This window comes from Phoxinus phoxinus (assembly GCF_949152265.1).
Source record: "Phoxinus phoxinus genome assembly, chromosome: 3".
Lineage (NCBI taxonomy): Eukaryota > Metazoa > Chordata > Actinopteri > Cypriniformes > Leuciscidae > Phoxinus > Phoxinus phoxinus.
Genome location: NC_136878.1, coordinates 19055851 through 19078404, shown reverse-complemented (window position 1 = coordinate 19078404; position 22554 = coordinate 19055851). Strand labels below are relative to the sequence as shown.

At 37.2% G+C, this 22554-nt stretch overlaps 1 protein-coding gene across 1 annotated transcript in view; it reads right to left on the bottom strand.

The window, feature by feature from the left end:
• Positions 1–22554, bottom strand: part of LOC306996245 (multiple epidermal growth factor-like domains protein 9) — an 80629-nt gene that overhangs the window by 36462 nt on the left and 21613 nt on the right. The window contains exon 3 of the mRNA XM_079608565.1: positions 2864–3003. Coding sequence (XP_079464691.1) covers positions 2864–3003 — 140 coding nt within the window. The remainder of the gene's footprint in view (positions 1–2863; positions 3004–22554) is intronic.

Here is a 22554-nt window from a genome sequence, read left to right as displayed (position 1 = left end):
CGCTGACGGCTTCTGATTGGCCAACGTGGCTTTACGGTTAGGGTTATATCGCCGACTGCTGGTGTGGAATGCTCTTGACGGCGCTTGATAGCGTGTTTTTGCGTTTTCATGTAGACGGAGATTTTTTCAAAAACGCAGGAGGAAAAACTCCGGTTATAAAAATACCCGTGTCCGTGTGGACATGGCCTTAGTGTGTCTGCATGAGGTAATAGCAGCTGCTAACACACACATGAGCTCTTGAAACCCCGCCCTCTGCAGCAGCTCATTTGCATTTAAAGGGCCAGACACAAAACGGTGCGTTTTTGCAAATCCTCAAAAACATGCTATATAAAAATATCTGTGGGGTATTTTGTGCTAAAACTTCACATACACACATCTGGGGACATCAGAAATTTATTTTACATCTTGTGAAAATGGAATTTTACCACCCCTTTAAGTGTTTTTCAAAAACTACTGATCCCATCTTTAACTAAAGAAGACATACAAAATGTGCAAAGTGAATGGTCCCCAAAAGTGGAGTTCAGAACTACTGCGTTTATAAACCATTCAGCTTTTATTTTCAGCTCTTAAAGCTTTTGCAGACCTTAAAGCTTCTTTGTTTTCAATAGATTTATAAATGTTTCTCATTACAAATCTGCAAAAATGGTAAGTCATATTGCATATAACAAATTACTCAAATTCACAACGCTTGTAGAGATGGAGTTCATGTGGATTAGCATTTACTGTGAACCGAGATGCTCGGAGACACTGGCTCATGAGCTTCTCGCATGTAAAAGAACACAATGCCGCATTTCACTCCGAAACAAGCAGTGTCAGACTAAGTAAATCGCAGAATTTGCGATTTGATAATCACACCAACTGGCAAGTAACATTGTTTCATATACTAGTCAATGACTGTTTGGATCACAATTTTCAATTGTGGACCCTGGCTGAGATGCTAAGAGTGTCCCACACACAGCCGTTAGCTGGCACTGATAGCTTTTGCAATGCTGTTTGAAGCAAGCCATGCATGAAATAAACATATTTGAGAACAGATATTTTGCTGTTTGTTAAGTAATTGTTTAAGACGATTTCGCAATTCATGTGGGTTATACCTGCCGCAATTCACGTGGGCCATAACTTCTGAACAAAGGTAGATTGACAGCACATAATCTGATCTGATCATCATCTGTTTTCAGACAATCTTCAAATGTCCGATTGCGCAGAAAATTACTTTACTTTAATGTATAATGTTTTTCGATTTCCGAGTACAATTTTGTTGGAGAGTTTCAAATTGACCTGTGTTGGATTCAATACAATTCCCCAAAAATCACACTATGAAAAACATCTATGAAAAGAATCAGGTACAAACAGTAAACTTGTAATATCATTGCTTTTCACACATCACAAAAACAATTAAAATAAATAGAACTTATGATGTATAAAAATGTTTTAACCACAATTTTTTTTAAACTGTTACCTTTGGGACATTTGCCACGACATTTTATCTTACAATAATATCTTAGTTTAAACCTAAAGTATATACCTTTCCATATTTGGCGTCTCATTTTCTATAAAAATGACAGAGCAATAGATAGATAGCAATAGATTCTCCATTTGTGATGCATCGTTGTACTATAATGTACACCCAGATTCCCTCTGTATGTTTGTATGTGTTTGTTAGAGGTTGAATTCAAATAAAATATGACCATACTGCACAAACTACTTCTGAATAGGATGTCTGCTTTCACATCACTCAAACCATAATGGAGCCTAGATGTCATCTAGTGGAAAATGTTGGTACTGTGCCCAAATAAAATATTACTGATAGCTCATTTTTTGAGTAAAATTTGGAAAACAACTTGTTCAGTTTTACGGCTTAAAATGTATATTTTGTATAAAATATAACAAAATATATTTTGACATTTTCATAAACTAAAACTTGAATAACTATTTTTAAAATTTCACTTTTATATATCTATTTACTTCTGCAATAAAGAAGTGTCTCCTTTAAAAGAAACAAGACTTAAGTTTGTGGTCCAAAGTATTCAGCATTTATAATAATTTAGGTTGCAAATGTAATTTTCAGGTCTATGCTCAAAAAGCGGAACTAACTTAACAGGTTAATAGTTAACAAGTTAACAACACAACAACTTGAAACCAATTTTTTTTTTTCATTTTGGGTCTGTACAGTTACCTTGGAACATAAAATTATGCAGGTCAAATTGACCCGCGAACATCAAAATCGTAAAAAAGAAAAAATGTACAACACTGATGTGTTGTAATGCTGTGTGACATTCCACAACACATCAGTGTATCCTCACTTTGCATTCATGTTTGTTACCCTAAATGTGGAAAAGTCACAAAAATTCAAAAAGAAAAAAAGATAGACTGAAAAGTTGCCTTTAAACGTAAACATATCCGGGTAAAATTGACCAACGAATTACAAAACCATAATAGAAATTGTGTGTGTACATTTCAAAACACAGAGTATCCTCACTTTACATGCATGTTCATGATGGTAAATGAGAAAAAGTCACAAAATGTCAGGAAAAAGAAAATTGTAGGTTAACCAGAATTTCCGACAACTCAAAAATCAAAATGGGTCAAATTGATACAAGGGTTCAATCAGCTGAAACCATTGATTAGCCGATACATTTTACTAGTTCAAACCCGGCAAGAGGCGATGTATGAACTATTACAATTAATCTTGCACTTAATCTCAATTTGCTCCATGGGTTTGGGGGTTTATCGCTGTAATAAATGTACTTGGAGGAAAGCGCCATCTAAATGACTAATTAAATAATTAACATGAATGTTCTAGAGACTGAGGTTCAGCAAGAGGTTATTTTACTACTTCTGTTGTGTGCATGTGGTGGCTCACCTGACTGTGGGTGGCAGTAGCTGCTATGATTATTGCATCGGCAAGGTTGGCACCCCGTGCTGCTGAAGTTCGAGAAGCCTGGCCGGCAGTCGTCACACTTGTCCCCATGCACTCCCATCTTGCAGATGCACATGCCTGAACTGCCAGAAAAGTAAAGATAAACATTTTTGGAGTTGAGTTATAAAGGCACAAAATGAAAGACCAATTGTTCTTACAGGACAGAACAGAATCCTTCAAAAGCCAGACATAGAGAGGTTAAAACCTCTGTCCACATCAAACACCAGGTTTTCTCTGAACTGCCAGAATTGCTGCTCCTTCCCATCCATCACATTTTAACAGAACCACACCATAAAAGCTGAAGCAACATCTATTTGAGATAATGCTGTAAACTAGAGGTGTAATCATACATTGATATGCATTGATGTTTGATAGAAATCCAATTAATCAATTATAGTATTATTCAGGCATGCATAATATAAAATGACCAAGGTTTGGACCAAACAAATACATTGCATTGGATTTAGCAGCAGGTAGGAAACACCATGGTTTGTGTTTCAGTTTCTTTCCTGCCCTGGGTTACATAAAAAAATATTACACACAGGTAAATTAGTCATTAGTGGTTTTGCGTGTAATGAAATCTCCTTGAACTACAGTACTTGGCAGAGAAACAGAGTGGGGTAAATATGCTCTACATGAGAAATTAAAGTGTAACAATAGCAGAGTGCTTAAAATGAAAAGGAACAGAAACTGCAGAAATGAGAAAACTTCTGATTATACTATTACACACTTCAGTCTTTTTGAAGAGCAAATGAGAAACGCAGAAGGATGATTTCTTCTGGGAGAGGCTTGTGAAATCTATGAGACATATCTGCAATTATTTAAACACGCACGCACGCACGCACGCACGCACGCAACGCACGCACACACACACACACACACACAACACACTACTGCTCCAACACTTGTTTCAATAGGATACAGAATATTTAAATAATTCAGCCAAACCTATAAGCCTGTGTTTCATGAAATATATTTTTTTGGAAACATTTTACTTGCTCATTTATTTATGTGATGGGGCAAGTAAATAAAAGTAAATAAAAATAAATAAGGATTGCTCACAGACAACAGTAGTATGAGTTTTAATTAGAGCATCATGAAGTGTTATGTCTGTACATAATGAAGCATGATGTAAGCACGTTGTGAAGTTGATGTAGAAGCACAGAAGACCGCACTGACATCACGCGTCGCAATGTGCTGACCCACTGGGGTCTTATGGGTTTACGTCGTATTTGTTTTTGCATGGTTTTTGAAGTGGTCAACTTTGAGAACTAATCTTTGTTTGTGTTTCCACAGAAGAAAGAAAGTCATATAGATCTGAGGAATTTTGCAATTTCTTAATGGAATATTCCTTATAAGTCTAACTCACCAGTCTAACCTACACACAAATCCACACACACACACGCCTAAAATCTTGCCTCTTCACACCACGTATGCATTGTTTGCTGAAACATACAAATGCAGTCATTCGTAAAAAAAACCTTTAACATGGACATTTAAGAATGAAAACCCTTGAGTGTGATTAAGCAAGCATCATTCACTGTGCCAAGGAAGAGCATCTCAAAGACCTTTCAGTCTGTTTGAGCTATAAGCTGACACCATGATCCTCCACAGCTCAAGTCAATAACTTTGATGTTTGGCCTCAGTCACGTCTAGAGAGAACTGAGCTATGATTGTATCCCATCCACCGTCTATGAAGTGTACACACACACAGAGAGAGAGAGAGAGAGAGAGAGAGAGAGAGAGAGAAGAGAGAGAGAGAGAGAGAGAGAGGAGAGAGAGAGAGAGAGAGAGAGAGAGAGAGAGAGAGAGAGAGAGAGAAGAGAGAGAGAGAGAGAGAGAGAGAGGGAGAGAGAGAGAGAGAGAGAGATTATTAAAGAATAACACAAGCCCTTTTAACAAGTAGGCCTATCAATAATTATGTATTTGTTATATTATCTGCAATAATAAAACTTACGAAAACCTGTGCAGCAGGACTATCAAATGATTTATAAATTGATTGATTATACTGATTATAGTGATGCTTCTGGCATGGGCTGGTTTATGTCCTGTTAATTTCAATGGATTTAATCTAAAAGTGAGGAATCTAAATGAGGAGAGCAATGTGTCAACTTCTCTTTCAGTAAATGCGTTAGGGGTAGGAGCATCTGCTCTGCTTGGCCAAAAAATGGAAACCCACTTGGAAGCAGTCATTATTTCTGCAATGAATTAGTGCACACTTATGTTTTAGGCCTTTTAAAGCTACACAAATGAGATGTTCCTACTGATCCACAAAAGAAAACATTAAAAATGCAGAATCCCATAATCCAGAACTACACTTGTCGCAAACCTTAAGCTCTAAAAAACTTGTGAGAATAACACTAGCTGACTTTGCCCTGAGGGTGTACGAATGTGGAGGTTTCCATGGCAACAACACCTCAGATCATAAGTACCCCACTGAGATTAAACTGAAAGTCTATTACAGTATAATTACAAGGGCAACAATCTCACACAAAAGACAAGCATTAAATATGCTGTGGAAGCAAATTTACAACCTTTCGTAAATCATGCAGCCTTTGCACTTGTCAAGATTAATTAATGAATCGTTTTAGCAATTTGTAGAAATGCTGATGGCACAGCATGGTTTATACCCACCAGCAGTGACATTATTTGTAAATGGTGATATGGTCACACTATTATTGTGTATAGTAATACTCATGTCGGGTTATTTAGCTCTTTGCTGTTTTAAACGAAATCCATTTGTGCAAGGCTAGTTAGTTAGTAGCTGGCATTAATGCACACTATCTAGGGAACTCTGGCAGTCACTGCTTTTGTACTTGGCTACTTCCTTCCGGACTATTTAAGGGCAGAGCGGTTTGAGGCCTGGGTGGTTTGGAACCTCTAATGTATAACCCAGTTTTATTGCGGTAGTGGGTTATGCTGATCTCAGAATTATATGGTCAGACCCAAAGGTTTTCAGAGCAGTTAAACAACCTTCTGAAAGCTCTTGCCGTCCTATGCTTCAATGGTGCTAAAGCAGACTGTCATGTTCAGTTGAGGAACACAGAGTCCAGTTCATCCTTGTCAGGCATGCCATGTAGGAAAAAACCTTTTAAGCCTTACTGAGTATGTTTTCATGGCAGCCTCTAAATTTTTGTTATTTTCATAAATCTACATTTTTATTCAAAGTGGCTTACAGTGTAATTAATGTACACTACATTTCAAAAGTTTGGGGTCAATAAGAATTTTTTTTGTGTGTGAAAGGAATTAAATGGATTAAAAATGACTTTTACATTGTCACAAAGAACATCTTAAGCAGCACAATCATTTTCAACATTGATAATGTCGTTTTTTTAAAGTTTTTTTAACCAAATGAACATATTAGAATGATTTCTGAAGGATCATGTAACACTGAAGACTGAAGACAGGAGGCATGCCTGCTGACATTTTATCTTTGCCATCACGGTAATAAATTAAAATTTAAAATATACAGTAAAATATTCACAATATTACTGTTACAGTATAATTACAATATTATATTTTTGATCAAATAAATGCAGCCTTTGTGGTCAGAGACTTCTTTCAAAAACAATAAAAATTTGTATGACCCCAAACTTTTGAACAGTAGTGTGTACATTCATTATGACTATTGGTGTGTGGGATTCAAGTCTATGATGTTGGCATTGACAAAACCAGCTGAACAAGAACTATTCAAAGAAAGAAAAAGAGACAGGCAATTAAAAACTAAAATAAATGAATGAATATAAAATGGAGTGCAAATGCATTACCACCACAAAACTCCTAATAGCAGCACCTGCTGCAGATGTCATGGATTTCAGTCTTTCTGTCTCTCTCTCTCACACACTCTGTTATTTTCAGTTAAATAGGCACACTTCCCCAGGGTCATTACAGGCAGCCCATAAATGAGCTGGTGCCATATTTTGGTATCTCCTGGTCTACATCCACTCAAATTCAAACACTCAAACTATTTCTATCCATTTAAAAATGATAAAATTGTAAAGCAAATGGTTCACTATATTACTTCGATTCGGTTATTGAATGTGGTCTCTTTCTTTACTATCATTGTAGCACTGAATACCGATGTCACCATCCTGCCACAATCTCTTCCAAAAATAGTTTGAGTTCTTGAGAATAATAACCCAGAGAAACAGAAAGTTAGTAACCGTGCAATGACGGACAACAGTGAGGAATGATGTGCATCTGTAACGTGTATCCGTTTTAATTTTCACTGTGTTCTGTTCCTGTTTTGTTAGTTCTCCAGTTAGTTTCACTGGTCGTTAATCAGTTCCCACACCTGTTCCGTTTTATACTTGATTACACTCCCCATGTGTAAGCCCTGTGTTTTGTTCAGGTCCGTTAATGTGGTTTGTTGTCATGTTATTCTCCTGCAATCTCCTTCGTCGTGCATGTCCAATACAACCAATGTGACCGAATATGGGACCCAGATTGTATTTATTTTTTAGGGATACCAGTGGAGTCCATTATGATAAAATAGCATAAGATTTAAAAATGCCTGTTTACACAGTGAAAAAGCTGATTGGGTGGAGGGCAGTGGGAGGGCTGACTGAACAAAGCCACACTGTGCTTGGAGCAGAGCTGGAGACTGTTAATAACCCCTTCAGCCTACAGACCAGAGCTGGTGAGAGTGAACACAGAGAGCTAACGAGGAGAAAGACCAAAAAGAAGAAAATTACAGAAAGGAGGTGATTAGTAAGAGTATATAATCGATTGATAAACATACTAAATCATGCTTTTAATTACTATCTAAAAATGCAAAGAAGTTTCTGTGAGGGTTATAGGATTAGTGTTGGGGCGCATTGTCTATGGAGCTTTGCCAGACCTTAACTCAGTTACAACAGAGTGGTCTGGGTTTTCCCAGGCTAGTATAAAAGCATTAATTTCTTTATACACACCATAGTGAAATTCTTTTTTGTATTTCATACTAAGTACAATCCATTAACATATTTACTGACATAATGCCTGAGACTTACTGATATAAATATTATAATATAACTTTATTTGGAGTACTACTTATTCCACAATGCACATTTCTTAATATAAAGCCAAAAATGTGTTTTATTATTAATACAGATAGTATGATCTTTTTATAATATCAGTCTTTAAAAATGCAAGATATTTAAAGTGTACCTTAAGTATACTTGCAACAGTTCCACTTTAGCATAATCAAATATACTTGAGTATATCTTTAGTTGAACTTCAGCACTATTTTCGGATAACTAAAGTGCATTAAGTACAAAATTAGTTGTTTCAATTTAGCAGACTTTAAGTATATCAATTTAGTAAACCATTAAGTACATAATATGTAAATGTATTTGTTGTATACTTAGCATTAAATTATTGTATTTCAAATACATTTTGGTATATTTCTTTTTCACTAGGGACACAAAAATTGCAAGTTGACTTGACAGGATCACAGTAGTGACAATGTAAAAATTTCTTCTTGAAGAACTTTGTATTGAAATTTCCATTTTAATATTCGCCCTCACCTGGAGGCACGCTCAATGAGGAGACCTTTATTTGAATGTTTAATTTAGGTGAGATTAAAGTCTGCTCTGCATTAATGCCACAGTGGTCAACTCCTTGAGGTTCATGCTGATTCGAGGGGTGGCAGCTCTTCATAAAGCGGAGCAGGACAGTACGTGAATGAGCTGGATCTGATCCAATTTATCTGTGCAAACCCCACAGACGGGATTAGCGCTTACACTCCCCTTACAGTTCTCTAATGCCTGGCGAGACATCAGAGCAACTTCAATCCTGTCACATCGAGGAACCATCAAGACTTGAGCAGTTAAACACTTCTGCTCCCACCCATAGCCATGTTAAGTCTGATTTCTACAAAAGTGAACCGACGAAGCATTTAACCGTGTCTGATGAGCAATTCTTTTTCCTCCCTATCAAAAATAAACCCTTCCATTGCGCAGATCTTATTTTTCCTTTGGCAAGCATTACGGTTTTGCCTGGCTTTTGATTAGGCCACGCAGCAGGCTAAACTAATCCTCCTCACAGGCAAGAGATATCAGAAGCCAAGTCATTTCAACTTATCCAAATAAAAACAGAAATGGAAAAGGGCGAATGGAAAAAGGAAAGTAGTAATCCCATGCTCTATAGTAAAGAGTGTTCTAAGGGTGTGTTATAGCTTTGTTTAGTTAAGCTCACACTGCTGGGTGTTAGTGTCTTCACACTTCTGGTCTGATGGGAATGAAATCCTCCGTAACAAGATTAGTGAGAAGCATAACAGGGCTCTACCACCAATGTGTGTGGAAGTGGTAGACTGATATGGTCGCTACATAATTCCCATACATTCCATTTTGTTTTAATATACATTGCAGCCTCTTGCGATAACGATATATCTCACGATATATAAATTATAATAAAACCATTTCAGAACAGGTTATACAGACCCTAAGGAAAGCCAAACAACTTCTAAATGTGTTTTTTTTTTAAAGAAAGAAAGAAACAGTGTATGTAGTTTTGAGAACATTTATTGTGCAAAACTGTAATTATACAACATGTTGCAGATAAATAAAATTCAAGTACACTAGACTTTAAGTAGCCCTAATGTTTATATTATGGTTAGAAGCTTATGAAACCCCAAATTCAAAATCATAATGCTGTAAGCCATTATCATCAAAATGATAAAAAAATAAAGGCTTGTAATATCTCACTTTGCGTGTAAGGAGTATATATAATATATTAGTTTCACCTGTTACTTTTGCATGATATTCAAATTTTTCGAGTGTCTCCTGTTATACGTCAACTAAAGAAAATACTTCAAGTATAAAAGTTTATTTACAGTAGTACCATGCCATAGACAGTAAAAAGTGCAGAACAGTGCAGAAGGCACTCGAAATCAAATGTAGTTTTAGTTTGGCTATTTTTTTAAAGGACACAAAAGATGCAAAGAGCAGAAAAACTGATGTCTTCTCAGTTAAAAAGCAACAACAACAAATCTTAAAATCGGGCACACACAGAGATTTTGTGTTTACACCACTATTTTGTGAATACGCACTGGTATTCAGTGACATGTTTCGTTTTGAGGTGGTAGAACAGATTAGTCGTGTGTGTTACCGAACTGTTGCCCCACACACTCTGTATAGTTTGCTGCTGCTCGTCTGACGGCTTAAATCCGAACCAAGTCCAAATAATGGATGTTGCACCGATCTTTTTCACCAGCTCCTCCGTTTCGCTTTCAGCCATGTTTACTATGATGACGTTGATGAATATGATGCGTTTCAGCCGGTTGCAGCTCGTGGCTCTAAATTTCGCGGGTAGATTGCGTCATCAACATGCATTATCGCGATAGAATTATGCAATAGAATTAAAATCTCTATCGTAGGCCAATTTTGTATCGTTTATATTGCATATCGTTTATATCGCCCATTACTAATGTTGCTGTAGCTATACACGATTTAGCGTCAACATTTCTCGCTCGTTTTGACAACTAACCTATGCCACTCCAACACCATACATCCGTCAAAATAGCCGGAGAAACTTTACTGTATTTATGGATTTAACAAGACACACGCGGCAAGTGAGGCATGTATGTAATTTCCCATGAAAACCATCCCATCAGGTCTAAAATACTGTAAACAGTTATAGCAGGCTTATACCATAGTGAATCAGGGTAAGACAAAAACATGTTTTGGCAGAAGGATCGGTGATATAATTTATTTAAATGTTGCTAATTTGAACAAAAAGTTACATAGTGTACCTTTTAAGTGAATATTCTAAAAAATAAAGTGTTTTTAATTTTTGTGCTATTTTGTGTACCTCTCAACTAGTTTTATGTACACTACTAGTAAAACGTTAGCAGCCCGGCCTATATATTGGTCTATAATTAGTGTGTGGAGATTCTTTGAAATATTTGCAGGGGAAGCTTTAATTTTCCCTAAAAATTCATGCTGCATTATCTATTGAAATACAGGGTGTAAATGTATATATGACATTTCCTAGTGGGCAGGTCCACTCGTAGTATTAACACCACATGTATATATAGCATAAATAAGCATTTAAGCTGGCGATTTAGGCAACATTCTTTAGAACAGCACTAGGTGTAGCCCCCACAGCTCTCAGACTACAGGTAACGTGCTTATCGCACATTCACAGTAGTTTTATGCCCCACACATTCACAGCAGATGATGACCCACTCAAAGGTCTGCACACCCCTCTCATTAGCTAGGCTATCTTTCCATCCACCTATTTTTATGTGCATTTTCATCATTCACATAAAGAAATGCCATGGAATGGATGGAAACGCCAAAATGCACATAACTTCTAAAAATGAGGTAAGAAAACATGCAGATAAACTACGAATAAATTCCTCGATGCGAATCAAAAAAGACATGTGGCTTTGGGGTGGGAAGGCATAACTGGACCAACCAGCAGACTGATCTCGTTGCACAGCATCTGAAATGCTGTTTTGGTTGTTTCTGAAACGCCTGAGCAAAGACTGTCGTCAAAGTGGTTCAGTAGAATTACCTCCCAGAACTCTTACTCGACTGCATTCCCAAACAGCAGGCATCCGCCTCCGAAAGCGTTTCGTCTGTGCGCTCTGAAACGCAATACATTTGATATATTATGAAATTATTACATACAATGGCTTCTCCTACTGCAGCAAGTTCCATTTTCTTGGTGATATTTAGGGTGTATTCACACCAGGAAAGTCCACTAGGTCACTTGCTTTGGTCCAGACCAAATACAATGTTGATTTTTGATTGTTTAGTGTGGTTCACTTTCACACTGCCCTTTTTGCAAGTGAACCAACATTTGTAAACAAAACCACACGTGTGCTAAGGTCATCCATTGACCTTGCGGACGGTTGTTTGGTCCGCACCAGAGTGCGAATGCTGTGTTCACACCTGCCCAAAAGATCCACACCAAGGGGGGGAAACAAACTCGAGTTTGATTCAATCGAACCAAACAAGACAGGTGTGAATTCCCCCTTAGTTTATCAGGAAGTGAGTGACATTTTGTTTTCTTCGGCTCACTGGATGGAAACTGTGCTTTATTTGCAAATGTTTTATGCCATATTCCAATTTTGCATATAAGTTAAATTCGCAACTTTGGATGGAAACATAGCTACTGAAAACACATTGTGTCCTAGAAGGTACCTTTTTCCAAGCAGGTCCCTGTGCCAAATTCTGCCAATACTTATGCCACCTGGAGGTGTAAAGATATTCAAAACCAATGCAGATAGTTTAGAGAAAAGTGTGATTTAAGCTCACGTTTCCATGGTTTTCCCCTAAACATTTTATATAATAGATATTTCAAAATACAGTGAAATAGAACACCAAGCATTAAATGCTTAATTAATTAATTATGGGGAAATTATATGATATGGGTTGTGATGAGTCAGCACAGGTTATTTCACCATTCTCCGGACACTGCCCTTTTTGCACTAACTGAAAGCCTGATTCATTTAGTCAAGTCCTGACCAGAACTGTTATTTCACAGACTGGTCTCAGATCAGCAACAAAACCAATATCAACAACAGAGCATGCTCATATAGTTAGCCAGCTTTAGGCCGTGTGTCCACCAAATCGTTTTTTTCAAGTGTTTTCAATGGGAGCGCCGCGTTTTTAAAACGCCATGAGCGTACGAGGCGCTGAGCGTCTTTTTCACGCTGAAGCGCTGAGCGTTTTTTACTGGTCGCCGAGAGTTGAAGAATTTTCAACTTTGGGTAAAACGCAGCGCTCATCACTGTCACTTTTCACCCAACCGTCCAATCACAGTGGAGGAGGGGCGGGACTAATACCACACCGACCAAAGAATATTCTGTATCATAGCAACGAAGCGTCTCAACTGGAAAAAAAAACTGCGAAGCCACACTGTTTTCAGCTGGCTAAAAACGCTTTGGTGGACACACGGCCTTAGGGTTTTCAAAATGATTGACAGACCAGCAGGAACTGTGTCAATATCATTTGAATAATTAAATAGTTCAATCTTATTTCATGCACCCACAAGATCAAATATTGGTCTGCATATGAGATGTGAGGGAACAGAAAGCCTCAAGCACCCCATCATATTAGTACCGCTGATTTCACACCAGCGTCAATTTCACTGGCTTTGGCACAACAATATCACTGTTTAATCAGTCCAACACCTCAAACAGTTACATTTTTATATACACAAAAAATATGGTTCTTTAAAAGGTACTTTACAAGTAGTAACGGTTCTATTTAGAACCGTAGCGTCCTGAAGAACCCTTTTTATGCTGAAATGGTTCTTTGTGTTAGAGTTTAGGGTTCTTTACTCCCGCCTTTTTGTTTTTCAAATCTGTATCTGTCAAAGCCTACTCATTACTGATTTTCTGGAGCTCAGCTGTACAATATATACAGAGATTATCAACATACTCTCAACAGGTAAATGATTTCTTTCTTAAAATGTCTATAAATTATAACTTTAAAAATAGTAACTGGTTTCCTACCAATCATGTATTTTTCTCTTTTGTTTAACTGAACATGTAGCCTAAGTGTGAGCAGCTCTGTTCACTTAAAGATAGGCTACTCATTATCTCTTCTCCACAAAGTAGGTAGGCTAACAGAGATATGGAATTATTACATTATGCCTAATCATGCCCAATTACAAAAAAAAATATTAAAGCTATCCCATGACTTTATAGACCTTATGCGCCAGAGAAACAAGGGCGCAGCCATCTTTAGAATATTGTCTTTGAACTTCCGTTTTGCGGTCGCTCTGTGTATTTCAATGGGATCGCTGTCCAGGAGTAACTAGCTTTTAAAGTGGATTTACTTAATGTAAAGTTATCATGAGGATTGTAATGTTAGAAGCAGATGTCTTAACAAATGTCAGTAGACCGGGGCGATTTTAAAACGAGCCGTTCATTCATAAATACACAAGATCGCTGTGAATTTTTTTTAACACGTTAAAGGGCTCATACTGTCCATTAAAATATATATATATATATATATTAATAAATAATATTAATAATAGAAGTATTAATAATATGAAGATACAAATTTTGATGAAAATATATGGTTGAAAAGGTTATTTATATCACCATTAAGTAAGGAATAATTGATGACATGTCGTTGAATTATTAGAAATATAATGCACACCCGAGGTGGTAATGCAGTCACAAGGCGAAGCGGTCAAGCGGAGCATTATTTTTCTAATAATTCAACGGCCCGGAGTCAATTATTCCGCTCATACTACAGTTACCACACCTAGAAACATTGTTCAGATGATGTATTTCAAAACGCTCTTTTATGTTTGACTAATTTCTTACGCATCTAAACGTAATTTTAGAGTTAGTAACGGAGGTTTGAGCCACTGATAGCAGACACACATAACGACTAGCTGACACATTCTAAGACGGGCTGTTTCAATCGACTGCAGCAGATTTTAAACACCAACTGTGAACACAAACTGAACGCGCTGAACACGCGTTTAGGCATGATCTGGCATTAGTATCAAATTACATTCATAACTGGCCTTACAGTAAGTCTGTCCCCGTCTTTATGCAATTATTAGAGAGAGAGAGAGAGAGAGAGAGAGAGAGAGAGAGAGAGAGAGAGAGAGAGAGAGATTATAAATGAAAAACAAAGCCCTTTAAACAAGTAGGCCTATCAATAATATTTATTTGTTATATTATCTGCAACAATTGCGAAAACACGTGCAGCAGGACTATGAAATTATTTGTACATTCTGTGTTTATTTTCTATTCATTATAGGACTATATAGCCTACTATATTTATTAAAATTAAACTGCATGTTTCCATTGATTGTTAAGTTAGACATTGAAAATTGCAGATCAAGCGCATGGGGCTGCATGTTTTTTTATTGTTATAAATTGTATCCTATTTTCCGTTAACAGTCAACTACGCGAAGTGATATGTAACTAATGCGGTCAAAAATCTGCCTGGAACTACTTTAGCCGTGTGTTTCCCTGAAAATAATTGTACACCTTATAACGTTGTAAACCAATCAGATTCAAGCACTCAATGGCCCTGTAGTATAAGGTCTTATATAGCACTTTCAACGCATGGTTCTTTATGGAACTTTATAAAAGGGTTCTATTTAGGACCAAGAAGGGTGCTGCTATTGTTACAAGCCAAAGAACCCTAATTTGGTACTGTTTAGAACCATTTTTTTAAAGAGTGTAGCTAGAGGTCACAACAAATCTCCTAAATGTAAGGTCTGTCTTATGTCAGCGTGTAGTGAGGAGGACACAAACTGACTTCTCTGTAATTAAATAAATACATGCTCTCCATGTAATCAGTAATTAACTTGCTCCATTTACAAGGAGTTAAACAACGTGCTGCTCTTGGTGTTAAAGCTCTTGAATGTCTGGCTGTTTCATAAATTGATTTTCTAAAAGGCGCGATTCAAATGAGGGCTCAATGAAAGGTAGAACTCTTATATCTACAATAATGCGAAATAGAATTGAGGAAAATGTCAAGAAACAAATATAATGGGTTTAATTATGAATAAATGTCATGCATTATGATTCATTCTTCTGGAACTCTCTCGACAATTACTGAGGCATAATAGTGCAACGTCCCACCAGGGCCACGGACGTCTTGCCTCGATCAGATCCTCTGAAGGAATGCACACTGAGTCCTCTGATTGGATGACAATCCCTGGAAGGTCATGTCTTGACCAGTCTTTTCTCTTTGTCCTCTGGCATGAATAAAGCCTTTTCAGATTATATCAAACAGGGCTTGTTCAATCTTTCACAGCCGTGGCTGTGCCCAGGGAACAGAGAGCTGCCGTGGGCAAGAGGCCAGGCTGTAGGACGAGGGGCTGGAGCTGCAATCATACAGACAACTTCACACCATTACCTCTCCATGGCTCATGAATAGAGCCTTTAAACCCCACTGCAGACTGAACCAATTATTTTGGCATTATAACAACAAATATTCACCCTGGAAACAATAACTCCCATATAGCATTTTTTTGCCATATTTTAAATATCCGAATTAAATATTTTTTTTGTAAACAGCGAAGTGGAAATATATTTTGTCAAATTGAAAATATTTTTGCAAAAACATTCAAATGCCAAAATATATTTCAAAATGTACTTCAAGGGGCAAATACATTTTAATCTCATTTAAATACAAGATTAATCTTAAAATACCAGCCAGCAGTCATATCACCCTGTAGCCCAAGACTGGTTGCCCACTGAAGCTAAGCAGGGCTGAGCCTGGTTAGTACTTGGATGGGAGACCTTCTGGGAAAAACCCGGTTGCTGCTGGTAGAGGTGTTAGTGAGGCCAGCAGGGGGCGCTCACCCTGTGGTCTGTGTTGGTCCTAACGCCCCAGTGTTAGGACCCAGTGTCAAAGAGCACCGTCCTTCGGATGAGACGTTAAACCGATGTCCTGACTCTCTGTGGTCACAAAAAATCCCAGTCTTCGAAAGAGTAGGGGTATAACCCCGACATCCTGACCAAATTTGCTCAGTGGCCTCTGTCCATCATGGCCTAATCATCCCCATATATATATATATACTAATTGGCTTCATCACTGTCTCCTCTCCACCAGTAAGCTGGTGTGTGGTGGGCGTTCTGGCGCAATATGGCTGCCGTGACGTCGCATCATCTAGGTGGATGCTGCACATTGGTGGTGGTTGAGGAGATTCCCCCTTCTATGTAAAGCGCTTTGAGTGTCGAGAAAAGCGCTATATAAATGTAATGAATTATTATTATTATTAATACATTTTAATGCAAAATGCAAGGTGAATGCAAAACGTGAATATAACATACATACATACATACATACATACATACATACAAACATATATTTGTGTATGCAATATATTTAAAATATATCTAAAAGTACATATATTATTTTTGCTTTATGGGTTAATGTGCAAAAATACCCTTGATGTCTGTTAGAAAAAGTATGAAGAACAGAGAGAGAAATATCTACTGAAAGAGATTTACTCACTACATTTATTCTCTGCATCTTTTCAGGAACAACAGAGATGATAGGAAAAAACAGAGGTTCAACCTCTAACAGCAGGAACAGAAGAACAAAGTGTTCCTGGGTATAATGCCTCACTTCTGTTCCAGCAGAGAGCACCTGCATCTCAGTCAGTGTTCCCACAGAATCAACAAGAATAATGCAGTCCATCCAATCCATGCTCTATCTCTTATGTTTCCACCTGGTATACCATGCATGCTGTTCTCACTTCGCCTGAGAAACAGCCACACATACCAAGATTGTATCAAAAGTGCACATTATGTTTTGTCACAAAATTGTGTGTCTAACATATAAGACCACAACAAATAGAAAGTGTGAGTCTTAGATTGGTCAGAATGTCAATTCTTTCAAAGTAAACAAAGGGGTGAGAGGAGACATGCAGAAACCTTGAAAGGACTTCACAGATATAAAGACAGGAATCTAAGGAGATGATGAAGCTGCCATTCCAAAAACAATTATGAATAGTGCAGTGGAATTCCAGATTTAATCTCTTTACTGGACATATTCCTCTTCATTTCCTTCGGTTGTTACCGGGATTTCACCAAGTAGGACGTATTCCTGGATCAACATCCTTTTTGGTCCTGGAATAACATTCCTACTATCAAATTTCCCAGTTAGGATCAGAGTTAAGGTTATATATGATTATTTAATAACCTTCTTCTTAATCTAATATTTCCTTGATGGTCTAGGAAATAATAGTTGGGGTTAGGACTATGTTAGTTAGTCAGGACCAATCAAAAGATGATATGCCCTACTTGGTAAACCAATGGTGGCTAAAATTTTAAATAAATAAAGGAGCAAGGAACAAAACAACAATCATAATATGGCAGCAAAGAGTACAATATGAAATCTAATAAAGATTGTGAGGTGCTTTCCAGGTACTGGAGATGTATCAATTAAATACAAATTTCTATACATTTCAATTGATTGATTATTAACATTATCGAATCATTCTGGAAATACCCTATTTGTTGCATGTATGTTAACAAGTTTATGGGCAATTCATACTGATCAAAAATGTAATGCACCGTTTAAAACAAAATACACTTACAGCAGTTAGTTCTACATTAAATAAAAATGTATATTAGAAGGTATAATCAAATTAATTCTGAAATGCCCAAACCCTGCTACAAGTACTCTATAAGTATATAAATATATTTCAGAATTGTGCAATTCAATATTTTTGTGCATATGTGTTTTATTGTGTTGTATTCAAAGACTTGATTACGCTCCAAAAGAAAATTGTTCGGGTGTGTAGAAGGACCAGCACTAGATCCTGCCAGGAGACAGACGGTATCATATAGCTTTTAATGGCCATTCTCCTCCTCATTTTTCTGTTTGCTCTCCCCTCTTTTCCAATAAACAAGATGCTGTTGGAGCATGACTAGCCAATGCTGCAGAAGAATGGGGACAGATTGCTGAAGGGGCATTATGTGGGAGGGATTTATCAGTCTTCTCTACTGTGCCAGTCTTTGTGTTCAGAGCTCCATTAAACCCTCTTTGACTGCCTCTGCTATCCACAAGCCAAGCCTTCAGATGCTACAGCAGATGATTAAATCTAAATTATTCCATTTTATGCAGATATAATCCCTATAATCATGATTGTCAGATTATTTGTGCTAGGAATCAAAAGTCTATAAATGAGATCAAAGCAAATAGATTTAGTCACAGCTACTTAAATAAACACAGATAAAAAAGGTACACCAGACAGTGCACTGAAGATTTAAGTCAAGGTGTTTTAAGAGAGGTTTGTCTTTTTGTCAGTCGCTGGCCATGAAAACCAGGCCATGATGATCCACTTTAAACGCCACGGTTTCATTGCCTGCTAAAATGGCCCCTGGAAACCACAGAAACCATCAAAGGTGATTTTGCAGGCCATGGAGCCAGATAAATGATGCAGTTCAAGGATGTGGCTCATAGGACGAGATGGAGGACACTTCATACAAGCTCTCAGATGTGTCCAGGTCAATCACTGTGCTGTCATACTCAAGCTTGATGGATAAGTATCATATGGCAGGGAGTGATTTGATCTGTGGATACTTCATAAACACTCAAGGCACTGTAGTGATAAACCATTATATTTTTGATTTTTTTTTTTAATCCCTTGAACTATCCCTTAAAACTTAGCAATATCTTTTTTGACATCTTATCTTTTTATACATCGCTCCATACATTGAGGGGTATTTATACATTTTATATAATGAACATATTTCACGCGTTTCTTTTTTGTGCTTTTACACATTTTACATGATTGTGTGTACATGATGGCACGTGTGTGTAAGAGGGCCAGCTCTCTTCAAACCATATCATTTAGTCTACCAACACGTGCAACAGCTCATAAACAAACAAATGTTCTCACGATGACACACTTTATGTCACTTAAACCGCAGCAGAACAGAAAAATGCCAACACATGACATCACTGTAAATGACCCACAAGGCTTGCATCCAAAACCTGTCACAATATTTTCATAATCCCTGGCGGCAGACACATTAGTATCTTTAAGCAGACCAATTTTTCCAAGCTCAGACTATACGTGTTGAAAAATATCTTATGACTAAGCTCCAAAACGTTTACTCTAAATACACTCTGTGAAATGCATGTCTGAATATAGTGTTTAAGCAGACAGAAGACATATGCACTGCTATCTGGCAGACAGTTGCAGCACTGTGGGCCGTGGTTAAACCACTACGGACTATTAAGCCTGCACTATGGTCGTTTGTTTTTATTCCCACGTCACCCCTTCAAAATTCATAATCAATGTACTCCACCACAATGAAGTTGACACTGCCCAATAAACACTGTTGACACTCTCAACAAAGAGAGGCTTCTAGCAAGACAATTACTGGCCAAATCTTAAGTAAAGTTAACACAAATTTTGCTCGCTTGTCACAAAAATAAAATAAAAAAATATAAATGAAGGAGGGGAAAAAAGTAAACCAGACATGACCACTAGATTATATACACTGAGTGTTATTTATTAATTAATTTGACACAATAAGAAAACTACAATATCATTCAAAAGTTTGGGATTGGTAAATTTTTTCTATTTTCTCTTCTCACCAAGGCGGACTTTATTTGATCAAAATACAGTCAAAACTGCATTATTGTGAAATATTAACATTTAAAAAATACCTGTTTTTGCTCCAGTCTTCATTGTCACAAATCATTCTAATATGCTGATTTGGTGCTCAGTTCAAGAGACATTTCCTATTGTTATCCAGGTTTAAAACAGTGGCTGCTTAATATTTATATGTCCCATTCAGGATTCTTGGATTCTTTGATAGAAAGTTCAAAAGCATTTATTAAAACTATTTTTTGTAACCTGGCTTTACTGTCACTTTTGATAAATGCGATTCATCCTTTCTTAATAAAAGTATAATTTATTTATTTATAAATCTTACTGACCCCAAACTTTTGAACAGTAGTATATCTTGCATCTGTTTTATTAGGAACAACTTTAATCATTTTAAAAGGAGACTTTATTACCGTATTTATTGAGTGTCTTGTAATGGCTATAAGGCTGAGGCAAAGCGGTCTCTCTATCCCACAATCCACTTCTGCATCAACCCCAGTACTTGATCTTTGCTGTCACAGATAATCCCTACCCAATTACCTCCAGTCTAGTGCGTCTACATCTGCCCTGCTTCCGGCACAAAATAAGTGCACTCTCATTGGGCTTTACAGAGTCTGATTGATTTATCACAGATTAATGCATCTCTAACGTGAACCCCAGGTAACTGATCCGCACAAACCTCCATCTCATTCTCTGCTTTTTCTGCAGTGCCTAAAGCCCAAGGCTGGAGAGACAGAAAAAAAAAATGATGTGGAATGTTGTGTTGATTTGCTGGGGAACAGCAGGGAGGGCTGATTAGCATATTTGTCCTCAGTGTAAAAGTCTACTTATAACCTGTGTACCGGTACTTCAATATTCGTCAAATCAGCAGTTACAAGCTACAAATATGACATTGATTATGTGACTTTTGGACAGATGTTCAGGCTTCCATTGAAGCACCAGGTATACATTTGGATCATCTCAAATCATGCTAAACATAATCATCACACACAAACTTGTGAAGTTAAAGGCACAGCACGCTGCAAGTGGTCGCTTATTCAAAACAATAACAAAGGCGCAGCTTGATGGCGTGGTGAATGAGCGTGGAATCATGGGAGTTGTTGTCTTCACCTCCACAGCGATGGAAAGCAATCCAACAGGACTCCGGCAGAAATCATGTTCAAGGATGAGCTAATGTTTTAAAGTTTTATCAACATCACTGTGGTTTGAAGCAGGGCGGGGCCGAGAGCCGTGGGAGCAGAACGAGGCCGGCGGAGCAAATGCTAAAAAGAGACACTTGCGCGGCACACGGGTTTCGAGTCTCATGCAGGAGCACTGGTGCTTTTATTACGCTTACTGTATATGCCACAGTCGGACGCTGCCTCTCCTTTTGTTTTGTTGTTTATGGTTATTTTGACAATTACATGTGAAGTTACATTTAATGTTTGCCGGTTCCCGCCTCCTACTTCCCTGAGTTTGAATTTTGTTACAGTTACGTTTGAAACTCATTTAATTTAATTTTAATGAAATAGTCTCAAGTACTCAATTACTACTCATACAGGTCAGTTTATTTGACGAATTAAAAATGTGTGGTAAAGCCGCACTGTTTTACTTGGTTGAAACAATTATACTAAAAATACATTTGAGTGTGTTGAAAGTTATGTTATTACTCTACTTTTTGCACATTGCAGTAAGCTAGATCAGTATTAGAATATCATATTAATAAAAGCTGGATGATTTGTTGTTGCTAAATGGCATGCAATTAACTTTAACATATTTATAGTAGAGAAAACGCTTGACAAGATTGCATTGTCTCGGAGGCATGTTATTCGCAGTATAAGAGGTTCAAACAATAAGACTAAACGTGTTAACAATGATTCATTTTATGTTTATAAAGGTATCCAAACAGTTGTTCACCTGTCTAATAAAGCATAATATATTAAAGCGGCTTTGGTGTTTCCATGGTTTCTACGCAAGTAAAACATATAAATCAATCGATTTAATTGTACCTTTCACTCAAATACATTTGACAATACATTTTATTATTATTATTTTATTCAAATAAAAAAAGGCAAAAAAGTTACACTACTTGACATTTGAACCCCACCACAACTGTTATGGAAAAAATTAAAGGGGACATCATGAAAATCTAACTTTTTGTGACCAAATCATATGCATGCATAAATTCTAAAAGTGCACATAAAAAGTTGGTGTGCTCAATTGAGTCCAATAAGAAAACATGTGCATAAACTACGATGGAAAAATGTATGTGACTGCGTGATGGGACGGCATAACTGGACAAAACAGCAAACCAATCTCGTTGCACAGCATCTGAAATGCTGTTTTGCAAAGTGTGAAACAATTGGTAAGTCATAAGAAGGGGAACAGGATGTGGTGTTGTTCGAAAGGAAACTTTTCAAGTTGTCACTCGAGAAGTGACACCATACTATCAGGGAACAGAGTCTTGACCTCTTCTATAAATACCAGAGCAACACTGGATGCACAGAGTCACAAAAACTCACCACAGCACTGCCTCACATTCTTTCTTATTTTCAGCTTTCACCACACACACACATACAGAAGCAACAACAGCAATTAAGTGAAAAAACAACCAA